This window comes from Cucurbita maxima, unplaced genomic scaffold (genome assembly GCF_002738345.1).
Source record: "Cucurbita maxima cultivar Rimu unplaced genomic scaffold, Cmax_1.0 Cma_Scf00017, whole genome shotgun sequence".
Lineage (NCBI taxonomy): Eukaryota > Viridiplantae > Streptophyta > Magnoliopsida > Cucurbitales > Cucurbitaceae > Cucurbita > Cucurbita maxima.
Window position 1 is genome coordinate 4,212,333 of NW_019272033.1, and position 12,841 is coordinate 4,225,173.

The 12,841-nt window shown below is 34.2% G+C and overlaps 3 protein-coding genes across 5 annotated transcripts in view; all 3 read right to left on the bottom strand.

Annotated features, from left to right (window-relative positions):
- Positions 1–2,954: 2,954 nt before the first annotated feature.
- On the bottom strand, positions 2,955–4,630 carry LOC111492028 (transcription factor RAX3-like). Of its 2 annotated transcripts, none has more exons than XM_023141182.1 (3): positions 4,424–4,630; positions 4,207–4,339; positions 2,955–3,794 (listed from the first exon to the last, which is right to left on the bottom strand). In XM_023141182.1, the coding sequence occupies exons 1-3, from the start codon at positions 4,557–4,559 to the stop codon at positions 3,080–3,082; spliced, it is 984 nt and encodes a 327-aa protein (XP_022996950.1). In that variant the 5' UTR covers positions 4,560–4,630; the 3' UTR covers positions 2,955–3,079. The 2 variants fall into 2 exon arrangements, with proteins under 2 accessions (XP_022996950.1, XP_022996951.1); XM_023141183.1 differs by having other exon boundaries at positions 2,956–3,794; positions 4,207–4,336.
- A 2,997-nt stretch (positions 4,631–7,627) lies between these two features.
- Positions 7,628–10,895, bottom strand: LOC111492027 (branched-chain amino acid aminotransferase 1, mitochondrial-like). The gene is made up of 10 exons (XM_023141181.1): positions 10,703–10,895; positions 9,571–9,647; positions 9,319–9,490; positions 9,004–9,180; positions 8,799–8,930; positions 8,615–8,713; positions 8,430–8,546; positions 8,225–8,320; positions 8,027–8,139; positions 7,628–7,929 (listed from the first exon to the last, which is right to left on the bottom strand). Exons 1-10 carry the CDS (start codon positions 10,751–10,753, stop codon positions 7,815–7,817), a joined length of 1,149 nt encoding a protein of 382 aa, XP_022996949.1. The 5' UTR covers positions 10,754–10,895; the 3' UTR covers positions 7,628–7,814.
- An 880-nt stretch (positions 10,896–11,775) lies between these two features.
- The window catches only part of LOC111492026 (homeotic protein knotted-1-like), a 2,787-nt gene continuing 1,721 nt past the window's right edge, over positions 11,776–12,841 (bottom strand). Inside the window, exons 4-5 of one of the 2 annotated variants that reach the window (XM_023141180.1) lie at positions 12,285–12,538; positions 11,776–12,169 (exon numbers count right to left, since the gene is read on the bottom strand). In XM_023141180.1, coding sequence (XP_022996948.1) covers positions 11,945–12,169; positions 12,285–12,538 — 479 coding nt within the window. In that variant the 3' untranslated portion in view covers positions 11,776–11,944. Of the gene's footprint in view, positions 12,170–12,284; positions 12,542–12,841 lie in introns of both variants that reach the window. The other variant, XM_023141179.1, reaches the window with a different exon arrangement.

The window sequence follows — 12,841 nt, forward strand, 5'->3', positions numbered from 1 at the left end:
TTTTTTTTTTTTTTTTTTTTTTTTTTTAAACAAAAGCAATATTAGGTTGGTTGGTTTAAATCTATGAGTTTTTAGTAAAAGTATTCAATATTGTTCAGATTAATAATAATTTTAATACTCCAAAAAAAATTGAAATTTTAGGGAGAATTAATACAATTTGTTTTTCATAAAGGTAAGTTATTAGCATTGAAAGATAAGACGAATTGGGCTTATATTGAACGATAACAAAAGCGGTCCAATTTAGAAGCCCAATTGGAGGGCCCAAGTCCACGCACATAATCCAAGACTAAAATGGCTGCTACCTTCCAAATTGCTTGGGAAACCAAGGGACAATTTTGGGACATAATCATATCTAAATTCAAAATTTTGATAGACGTGTCTTAATAAACTAAATTAGTTCTAAATTGGTGTAGAATAAAAGGAAATCATATGGAATTCTGATTTAAATAAAAATATATACTATGATTGAATTATTTAATACAAAAATAAAATTTATTATTTCCATGGTAATGGGTGTCATAATCAGAGTTTATTATAAGAGACAAATTAAGAACGAATTATTCAGATAACCCAGCAATAAAGCAAAGCAGGCCAGTTTAATTTTTTAATAATACACGCAATTAATGTACAAAAAAGGGGGGAAATAATATTTAATCTGTTACTATTATTTTAAAAAAAAGGTGGTGAAGGAAGTCATTGTTTGGCTGTTGGTTTTGGCATAACCTGCGCAAGAATATTGCCCCAATCACGGAACACTATATATATATATATATATATATATATATATATATATATATATATATATATTTATAAATATACTTTTTATCCCTTTTTTATTCTTTGGTTTTTTGTTTTGGACATCTTCTGCTCTGCTTCTTCTTCTTTAGGGATATTCCCTTCCAACTTTACTCACTTTCAAATTACTATATTTTTTTAAATTAAAAAAAAAATTATCTTCTATTTTCTTTAATCAAAATGACACCCCAATTGAATTGTACTCTCATTTATTTAAGTCTATTGAAAACTTTTATGGTAAGAGACCAAGCCTCACGGTAACATATGTTATCCTCTTTGGATTTTTCTTTCAAATTGACTGTTAATCGACCATGCTTTAACGGGTTGATCGACCATGCTTTTAAATTGACTACTTAAAAAAATGGACGAACCCATCTAGGTTTTACTTTCGATTTCATTTAATAAATCTCGTATGAATGAAGGATTGTGTTTAACTTATATACGCATAAAACTTCCCTATTTACTCTAGAAGCGTATAAATATGAGTATGATTTCATGGTCGTACATTATGAAGAGTCTCATAAATAAAGAGTTAAAATCTTGGGAATCTTGACCATTACCTCTCTTTGATTAAGCTAAATAGGAGTGTGACCAACCCTAAAAAAGAAGATAATGGCTGCTGAATAATGGCGCAAAATCTACAATAAAAAAGTAAGAACCCACAGCCTACGCCTTTGAGCATTATGCATTTACCCTATGATTCTATGTCACAATTATATGGTCCAAATTTCTTTCAACTCAAAAATCAAACTATATGAATATATATTTATATACTCATGATGACATATAATGCAGTCAAGCTCCTCAAAGTTTCAACTTAATTTGAACTACCCCAAAAGTAACTTTTATTTGTTCTTAATATTATTCAAAATTACGATACTTTTAGTCAGACAAATATGAGCACATAAGCATAGTTCCTTTGACCTTCTAAAGGGATTTTGAAGCGAGACACATGTGCACTCATAAACATTAGGCGGCTTCACCTGCAACACCTTCACCAACCACAAACCACTGATCTTTAAACTCTATTGCCATGCAAACATCTACCTTTTTCTCACTTTAATGCTTATTATTGTTCTTCCTCTTATTCAGTTTCAATTCCTTCTTTGCACTAATCCATACCCTTTTCAAATAAAAAGAGAAACAAATTGATATTAACTCCGTTCAAACTTTTGATTTTTTAGTCGAAAATGTGAGATTCCTATTAGTTGAAGACAAGAACGAACTATTTTTTATAAGGGTATGAAAACATTTCTCTAATAAACTCATTTTAAAAAACAGGAGTAAAAATTCCAAAATAACAATATCTTTTAACAAACCGTGGGTTTGGGTACATAAAATAAAAGAATTATATAAATGTCATCAATGTCTAAGTATAGTATGTGAGTTGAATCGACTGGGTCTGTTTTTTTCTGTTGTTGAGTTTTATATAAACTTAAGTGTTTGAGGATTGATTTTCTTTGGATGCCGATTGGGACCCTAAAATCATATACAAAACTTAGGGTTTCAGTTTTTTAATTAAAAAAAAATGTTTATGATACTCATCATTTTGACTTGACTATACAAAATGACATGAATTCAACTCTTGTTTAGTCCCAAATTTGAAAACCTTATCTAAGAATGATTATAATAATGTAACCCAATATCCAAATTTCTTGAGCTTTCCCATTTGTCAAAGAAAACCGACCATATATGAGCAAGATTCAACTCATATTTATATAGAATTAAAAAAAAAAAAGTTAATGCGTTTATGTTTGCTAAAATCTAAAGCAACCAATGTTAGGTAATACCCTAATTTCGAGAGATTTCACGTTTGAGGTCAAAATACAGATCCCAATGAAGTTGTAGCTGTAATCCTTCAACAGAGAAAGGAAACTGAGAGAATTATAAGCTTTAGAATCCTTCCCAGCAGAATTTCCTGATGTTCACAAGATTTTCATAGAATTTAAAATAAATTATACAACAAGTCAAGCAAAAGAACTGAGTACATTCAGAGAATTTGATGAGACAATGAATGCAAAATCGTTACGGCTTACCTTATGATCAGCTAATTTCAGACAATAAAACTAGTGGTCGGAAATAAGTTGAACACAAACTATAATCATATATAGTAATCAGTTTCAAATGAACAGGAAAAACCAAACATAATAATATTTTATGTTTTTTTTTTTTTTTTTTTTAAATTTATTGTTCCAATCAGAAGGAAAATCCAAACCCCAGCCTCCAAATCAATATTGCTAAAGAGTCAATTTTTATTGCTTTACATCGCGCCCGGCATGATCTATCATAGTATCCTCAAGTCATCAAACTTAGCATTATATTGTTCAGCAGTAGTTGGTAAATCTTGCAGCATTATAGGTTCGTAATTCGGGCAAGAAGAACTCTGGAGAGACCCCATTTCACAGCCATGACCATTGGTACCCAAAATCTGATGATGATCTTCAAACAGAAACTCAAGACCACATAAAACCCTCCTCGGATCCTCGTACCCTGTCATGTTATAATTCTCCACCTCCACCTCCACCATTTGGTTACTGCTTTGCCCTTGCATAATTGGCAAAAAATGGCCATACCCATTTGCATTGTTGTTCATATTACTATACCCACTTTCTTCACCCATGGATTGACCTCCAAATTTGCTCAGATTTTCAATGGGGTTGATTGGATCAGATGCTGGCAAGCTGCCCTGGTTGTAGTGAGGTGCCAAAGGGAGCTGCTGCTGCTGAGGCCAATAAGGAATGTTGTTATGAGCTTCGTTTAATGAAAATATGGCAATATTGTTGTTCTCAGCCCCATAATTTGTTGTGTTATTATTAGTCTCTGATGGTCTCTTCATTTGTTGCATTTGCTTTAGAGCGTTTCCTCTACGAGTTGCCTGTTGTTGATGATGATGCTCTTTCCGCTGCTTCCCAAATAGCTTCTTCTTCAACCTCGTGTTCCAATAGTTCTTTATGTCATTGTCTGTTCTTCCCGGTAACTGTGCTGCAATTATAGACCACCTATTCCGTTCCAAAAACACCCTTTATATGCATAACCTCATTTTTGTTTTGGGGACAAAGATACATATTATTATGTGGGAAACATACAAAAACTTGAAACAGATCCAAAACCTCATATTATATTTGTATTTGTAATGTAAGAGAAAACCCTCGTTAAATGGTTCGTGCATCGGTCATCTACTAAATCACCACTCGACCCAAAAACTTAGATTAAAAAAAAAATTGAAAATCAATACGACAACAAATTATCGAAATTAATCGAGGAGAAAGGAGGAAATGAAATTAACCAAAAAAGATAGAGAAGAATGATTTAGGTGTATTTCTTTCCCTTTTGAAACTGAAAGAAACCCTAATTAAGCTTAAATGATTTGGGGTTTGATCAAAATTGAATGGAATAGAGAAAGAAAATCACCTGCTTCCAATACTAACATAAAGGCTACAAATGATTCTATCTTCCTCTTCAGAGAAGCCTCCATGCTTAATGTTTGGACGCAGATAGTTGAGCCATCTCAACCGGCAGCTTTTGCCACATCTCTTAAGCCCTACTTTTTCCATTCACAAAAACAGCCAATTCTTAACCCCAATTAGCTTCACAAACCAGAAATCCAACAAAAAGACACAATTTTTACCAATCTTTTGGGGCAAAGCAATCCAGTTTCCACCAGTTCCATGTTTCTCAATGTAAGACTTGAGCTTGGCATCTTCCTCAGGGGACCATGGCCCTTTCTTAACGTTGGCCTTGTCGCAGCAAGGAGCTCTCCCCATGCTTCGGTCTTTCTTTCTTTCTCCACAACAACAAAGAATTATAAGAGAGAGAGAGAGAGAGATAAGAACGTTATCTGAGAGAAGTGGGAAACATGGTCGCTGAAAAGGCCAATCTGAGTAAATATAAAAAAGAAGAAGGGTGTGGCATTATGCAATACAGAATTAAATGAAGGATGACAGAATAAGAAAAACAAGGATGTTTTCTCTTGTCCTTTTATTAGTATACTATAGTAATTACTGTATGTACGCAGATGACACTACATTTTTTATTTTTTTATTTTTTTATTTTTCATTAAAAAGCTTACCGTTTTTAAATATACGTATTGGGAGTTGGGACATGCAGTCTTCAACAACATTCTACTAACTCTATATCAAAAAGTAGAATACCTTAATTTGACTAAAACTAACTGTCTTGTCCATTCAAACTCTCATTAATTTTTCCCTTTACAAATGCTTTTGAGTTCCTTCTCCGTATGTATTAATTTGTCTGCCTCTCTTCTATGGTTGCTGGACATCATAGACTAACTCCTTTTCATTTCTACTTCTATTTCTCTTTAATTCATCATTATTCCTCCTTTTCTTCATACTTTGTATGAGATTCTACGTTCTTTATACAACTGTGAAGCTGACGGTGATATGTAACGGGCCAAAATGAACAATATCTACTTAAGCTATTACAATTTGATTCTTTGAAGTGTCTTATCTACGAAATTATAAGCTTATAAGGGTCTTTTTTTTAATTTTTTTTTTTTTTTTTTTTGTTGTAAATGCGTAGATTTACATTTTTGGATTGAAAGGTAATTAGAAACTAATGTTCGTGTACTAATATTTGAAAGAAAAGAAAGAAACATGTGATGTCTAGTAACATAATTAAATTTAGATGGAAAAATAATGAAAGGGGTTTGTGTATTAACACATTCTATAATTGAAAGGAAAGCATTTTTCTTACTTTTTTCTTTAAGAGCTTTAATGAAGAAAGAGAAAGGGTGAAGTTTGTTGAAGGATGCAAGTAACAGGAACCCTAAAATGAAAAATAAGAAAATAAAATGTCAAATATTTACAGTTTAGTGATGGTAACGTAGCTAACCTAATAGGTGTGGGGTACAAACAAGGATGGATTTATGTAAATAAAACTATAGCTTTTCAATTAACTAATCCATTAAACTAATACACTACTAAAATCCGAACGTTGAAACGTTTAACTAAACAACGAATTTGATCCCGTACGAAAGTCTCGCTGTGCTCATGCAAAATTTAGCATGGGACGAGAATGAAATGGGGGCAGGAACGATGACGGATAGACAATCATTGTTCTTTCTCTAGTTCATGTCAAGTTGATGTATGAGATCCCACATCGGTTGGAGAAGAAAACCAAACATTTCTTGTAAATGTGTAAAAATCTCTTCTAAGTTGATGTGTTTTAAAATCACCCAGATAGAAAAACCTCGAGCAAATCCAAAAAAGACAATGTCGGTGAAGTTAGAATGTTCTGATGTTGTCTCTAACGTTGGAGCCGATTAGAGTACTCCTCTATGTTTGTGTAACTTCCTTAAATGTTTGTGATTAAAAGCTAATGAGAACTTCATAGTCATATGTTGGCGAACAAATGCGTGCATGCTTGTTAGATTAATCAAGCTTATCATAATTATATTAGTTGACCATCTTTTTCTGTTTGAAAAACGTTTTCTTTTTTGTTTTTGTTGACAGAATATGATCCATCTTTCAATTTGAAAGACAGTGATAGGATAATGATAATGAATGAGCTTCAAAGTGGGTTTGACTTGGTTGGCTCCTTTGTTTCCTCGCCGTCATTATAAACCCAATCAATCCCTTTATTGCTAAAGAAGGGGAGATTGAGGGTTTTGAATAATAAGGAGAAAAGGCAGTGAAGAAACAACAATAATTGAAATTCTTAGACACCTTCAAACTTCAATCTTCAAACCAAACCCCAATGGTAAAAGTTGGAAAAAAAGATTGATAAGTAATAATCACAATTATTTGGAAAGTGAAAGGATCAAAACAGCTTATTCATTTTTAAGACAGAAAAAAAAAAAAAGTAGAAATAAAATCGTGAGGCTGACGTTTCAGAGCCAATTACCAGACTGAGCGAGACACGGGTCATAGTAGAGCTACATCCTAGTAGATGCGTTTTAAAACCGTGAGGCTGATGACTATACGTAACGGGCCAAAACTAACAATATCATTTTTTTTTACCTATTTCCATGTTTTTATTGAATCTAAAAATTATGTGGGTGACCGTGAGGAACATGCATGTTTTATTCAGTTAGAATTTGAACTTCCGAGGTATAACAGTCAAAGGAACAGGCGATAAATATTACCAAGACTTGAATTTTGTTGGTGTGTGTTCTTTTTCCTTTTTCAGCTTCCAATCTATAGCTGTGCATGTCCGTCTTTATTTATGTATATTTTTCTTCAATATAATCTCATTTATTTATGATATTAGAATAAAGGTGAGCGCCAAGAAAAAAAAAAGCGCAGCGCCAATAAATCCATGAGAGATTATTTGTAAAATAACTCTATTGAGTCCTCGCTTATAGAACAAATTTCAATAATTATGAAACTCATATGATAGACGGAGGAATAAGCGATTCTTTTTTTTAAATTGCGTTGACCCGAAGATGTTGAAGCTGCATAGATTATTTGAATTATGTCTACTATGATCAACCAGGGTGAAAAAATAGAATGGGCGTGGGGTGGAGTAATAATTCCATATTGATCCGAACCAATCCATATGCTCCCATTTTTAATAAGATTCTGGCTAGAAGCATATAAGTACTGTAATGTGTCTCTCCGTGGGTATCTGATAACCATGTCTTGTAACAGCTCAAGCTCACCTCTAACCAAACATTTTCTTATAATAAGAGTGAAAACCTCTCTAATAGACACGTTTTAAAACAGTAAAACTGATAATAGTAATAGGCCAAAATCAACAATATATATCAACATTAAATTGAATCGTTAAAAAAACTTTAAAAATTCATCGCCTACAATAACAATAAAAAGGTAGTCCATAGGTTGAAGCATTGGTCCTTTGCTGACACCATAACTCGCCCACCATGTAGTTAATGAAAAGGCAGTCCATTCACAATTATTATTCACAGAATTCAATGGGCTGTCCCCAATTTTTGGCCTACACAATATTATTTTCCAATCCACATTAATCAGTCCAAATATTTGCTTACAATCCCCCAATTTATACATTAAACCTTTCAACGCAGAGGGGGCGATGAACACTCAACAGATCTCAACAGTCCATCCCATCTTATCCTCAGTGGTTCCAGTTTGAATCCCAACAAGAGTTGAATACAGTTCCTGGCATGTCGTCTCCGCACCTGTTTGGTACTCAATCCTGCACAATTTACAATCAAATTCCTTAACATTCCCCAATGTAATTTGTATTTGGAGCAAAGCAATCACAGTGCATTAGCATTTAGCAGTTACATTACCTTCTATCCATACATGTGATGCTCCCAACAGGAGCCACCCCAACAGCCGTTCCCGTGCAGAAAACTTCACGAGCGTCGAACACTTCTTCCACGTTAATAGCCCGTTCCTCGACCTGTATAACATTGATATGGCCATTATGATAACAATAAGAATTACTCCTGGAACTGCTAGATTCTTGATTCGGGATGAGATATGACCTCGTAACCGCGATCACGGGCAATTTCAATGATGCTTTTCCGGGTTACTCCTGGAAGAATCGTTCCATGTGTAGCAGGAGTTGAAATAACATTGCCCTATGGAAATGGAAACAATTACATTCTATCATTTCAGTGTTACTATAACAATGTTGCTAATAAATCTGTCGCCCTTAGATTGAAAGAACAGTTTTTGTAACAAAGATACCTTTACAATAAAAATGTTGCAGGAAGAAACTTCCTCCACATCTCTCTTATTCACTGAATCAAGGTATAACACATCAGAAAATCCTCGGCTTTTCGCTCGGGTTATAGCTTTTAACACCTACACAGGAAAACATATCAGAACATATGCAATTGATGCAACAATTCTATTCATTGCTCAATACTTACCGGAGCATAATTCGAAATGCTTTTCACACCTCCGGTTCCGCCACGAGATGCTCGGTCGAATTCATTCTCGACATATAGGTTCAAGGGTGCGGAACCTTCCTGTTTAGAACAAACCAGGAGTGTGTAGATGAATCATGTGTTCTTTTATGTGTAGAGATATTAGGTTCATTGAAAGAGTTCCCACCCTAAAATAGTTGCGAACAGGGGAAGCAAACACTAGAAAAGTATACTCAGGGGAGGGTGCCAACCCAAGAATGGGACCCGTTCCAATGAGCAAAGGCCTTAGGTAAAGTGATCCTTTCCCCGGCGGAGGGACCTGTAAAGTGCAATCAATCAACCAGGCTCAACACTTACTTCTCAATGAAATAGGTAGAAAGAGAGAGGAGTACCCAACGCCTATTAGCAATGGTAGTTTGCTTCACAGCATCAACAAATTGCTCGACGGTGGGCGATGGCATACACATTCGGTCAGCGCCCGTCCTCATACGGAGGGCGTTTTCGTGTGGACGAAACAGAAGAAGCCCTCCATCGTCTTTCCTATATGCTTTTAGACCTTCAAACAATCCCTATTCAAATTTTCAACACCATTCCTTAAAACTCTGTTAACCCTTTCATCATATTGCTTTTCTATCACTCAAAATAAACAAACACAAACAAGATACCAAGTTCAATGCTTCCAAAAATGGTATGTAATCATAAGTTACCTGGCCATAATTTAGAACCCCAGCAGAAGGGCTAAGCTCAATGTTGCCATAACGGCTGATTTGACCTCGTTCAAAATTCTCATCTATAGCGCATTTCATAATATACATATAATCTGTTGGCATCAGCCCAAATCCAAGACTATCCCAATCAAAATCGCAGCTATCACCATCGCTGAAATTAAACAGAGACACCCAATCTCAGCATTTCAACAATCTCAGCATTAACAAGGCTAAGGGACGCATTTGAAGTACCTGATGGGCGATGATTGGCAAGGCTCCGGCATGGAAGATATTGCCCTAAACGCATCGCCATGGCAGCCTCCTCCAAGCTGCACTAATCAAAACTATTTTCTTTAAAATCAAATAAAAGATTCCCAAATTAAGAAAATCTAATCACCCGTTTCGTTCTACAGAATTCAGAATAAAAACAAAGATGATAAACCCATATGGAAAATAAGAAGATCATGGAACGTCCAAATTTCCAGAATAATCGGTAAAGATCAAAGGAACAACAATAGTATACGACAAAACAAAACAAAACAAAACAAAAGAGAAAAGAAAAGTGTGGATTACGGAACTCCGACGGTTTCTAGACGTCCAACGCCTTCTTGGGGGACCGTTTAGCGATTGGCTCAGTATTATATAATTAATACGTTTTTTCTTCACCAGATTATTTAGATTAATATCGTAATTGGTTAAACCAACTGATTCATCAAATTGGTAAAGTTTTTATTTATTTTAATTCAACTTAAATAAATTTATGATTTTTTGAACCTATTCCACACCTAATTATTATTATTTTTTTAATTTTATATAATAAAATACAGATAAATCGCCAGCTAATTTATTCTTTATTCTAATTTTATTTTTGAAGAAGTAGGCACGAGTTTCTCAATATAAAATTTATTTATTAAAGTTATGTCCTTTTTCTTTTTTCTTTGTTAGATCACAACTTGGAATAATCCAAAATGTGGGGGAGGATTTATGCATAATTTTAAATTTAGATTTCTAATAAAGTAATAAATAAATATAAAAAATTAGGTATGTTTTGTTTTTCAAAATGAGATTAGTCAAAATTAAAATAAGAAATGAATTTGGGTATGTATATATAGCTTAAACTCAATCTATTCATATATATATATATAAAATAAAAACTTGGTATTAAGAAGAAAAGGACAAAACAACGTCAAGATCATGAGGAACACTTAAAACTCTCTTTATCGAGAAATCAAGATCATGACGATTACTCAACTTCCTTCCAAATTGGATTTCTCATTTCTTTAAACAAAAACAATAAATAATGATGAAGATCAGAAGAATTTGCATTACATGAAAAAAAAGAATCCGAAAATAAAGGAAAGAAAGGCAAGGGATTTTGTCGAACCTTGAAACTCTGTGGGAGAAAGCAGCGGGAGAAGAGCCTTGTGTGGATCATGGTGGCTGGTTGTGAATCCTTCAAACTTGAAACTGTGTTGCAGGAAAAGAATGGAGAATTTGAATGGGGAAGGCAAGGGAGAAGGAGATGAAGAAATGTAATATAATTAAACTTATATATACCAGAAAGACGAGGAGGAAGAGGAGGCTTTGTTGGGTTTGGGATATGGAAGTATTCAAAGTACAGATGGACATTGAGTTATGGGTCGTACTTCCATGTCAGCTACACACATACCTCAACTTTCCACCTTCCTATTTCCACCTGTCCATTCTAAGTTTTTAGTTTCCACGTTACTAAATTATTATTTTTTTTTTAAAAAACTACAAATTCTTAAAAGATTCTCGGGTCGAGTCAATCTTATCCCTGATTTCTTTTTTCTTTAAAACGTATTCTAAACTTTCAATTTTTCCTTTAAGGAAAGAAAAACAAACCACGCTAGAATTTAGATTAGAGAGTGGGAATAATCCATCCATAAATATAATTAAATCTTATTTAATTTATTTGATGAAGGAAGATATGTTGCCATAGCTCTCTCAATATTCCAAATAAAGTTTTTTTTCTTCTTTTTTTGCTTAAAAAATTAGGAAAAACTTTCTCTAATCGTGTAGTTTGGTACCCTTAACTTAAAATAGAATTATTCATCATGCATAAGATCGATTTTATAATTTATGATTTTGGATATTAAATTTAAAAAACATCGTTGTTATTGCAGAAATGGAAATCGGTAATATTTTAATATTAAATTAAATATCCTAAATGACCAAAATACCCCTAATAATTGATCCAACGCAGCTTGACGCACTACTTTCAGCACAACACAGGAACACCAGCGCCCTAACTCGATGAAGTTTGGTAGTGGTTCGTTGGTTCACAGAATATTTGGGCTGGGCTTTAACGAGAGCATGGTGGTGCCTGGGTCTGCTGGTCTGGTCCACAAAATACATAGATCCGTCCAGCCCATAATTATTTCCGAGGCGGCCCAAAACTTGAGGCCCATTTTTAATTGATCCAAAAAGCAAAGAAAAGAGTAAAGGGTGGATATTATTAATTGATTTGCATTTAGGAATATTCACCAAACGAGTAAAGACAATAAACAAATATTACCCTTTTTTAAAACATAGGATACGATAGGCTAGCAGCAACTAGAAGGAGGGTCTGGTTTAAAAGCACATGTGTTACCGCAGCCTCCCCTCATGGCCCCAAACGATAATGGGAGTCACCCATGAAATGGCCATCGAAGTAAAAGGCGGCAGCAGCAGCAGCAGCAGCAGCATTGGGGTGATAAAACCCCTCCATGCCCATAAACTGCGCATCCTCAGACGGCTTCCAGTGCCTTTTCCTCTGGTTTATGAACCAATTATTTATCTGTTTCTGGTCAAGCCCAGTTGATTCCGCCAGCGCCAACTTTTCAGCCTCCTGCAGGCGTTGCAAAATTAAAGAGTGCTTTTGTGGTTGAGGCATTTTGACGAACAGGTTGTATGCAAAAAGAAAAAGGGGAGGGAAGGGAAGGGAAGGGAATTAATAGTGTTACCGAAGGGTATGGCCATTTGTTGTGCAATTCCCACCATCGGAGCAGCTCTTGCCTTGCGTCTTTTGGGAGCTTCCCTTTCTTCTTTTTCTTTGAAAGCTCTTGCTTTAGACTGCTTAGATACCCACTGTACTTCTTCAGTAAGTGATTCTTCAGCTCTCGCTCTTCAGCCCGTGGGTCCATTTGATCCCCTACCTCTCTTTCTGCTTCCCTGCTCTTCTCTTGCTCCTCTTCCGACCATCCCTTCTCTTCTGTCGCTGCTGCATTTTATTTTCATGTTTATTTATATTTCCACTCTAAATTATTATTAAAATTATCTTAAATTCTAATATTAAAAGTTTCTAAACACTCCTCTATTAAATACAAAATTAAATTTTATGTCTAATATTTTTTTAAAAATTAATAATTAATAAACAAATTGAACCTAATATTAAATTCAGTGGAATATGACCTATACAAATCTTTTAAACTTAATTCTTATTGCATTCTATTACGAATAAGTTTTTTTTTTTTTTTTTTTTTTTTTTTTTTTTTTTTTTTTTTTTTTTTTTTTTTTTTTT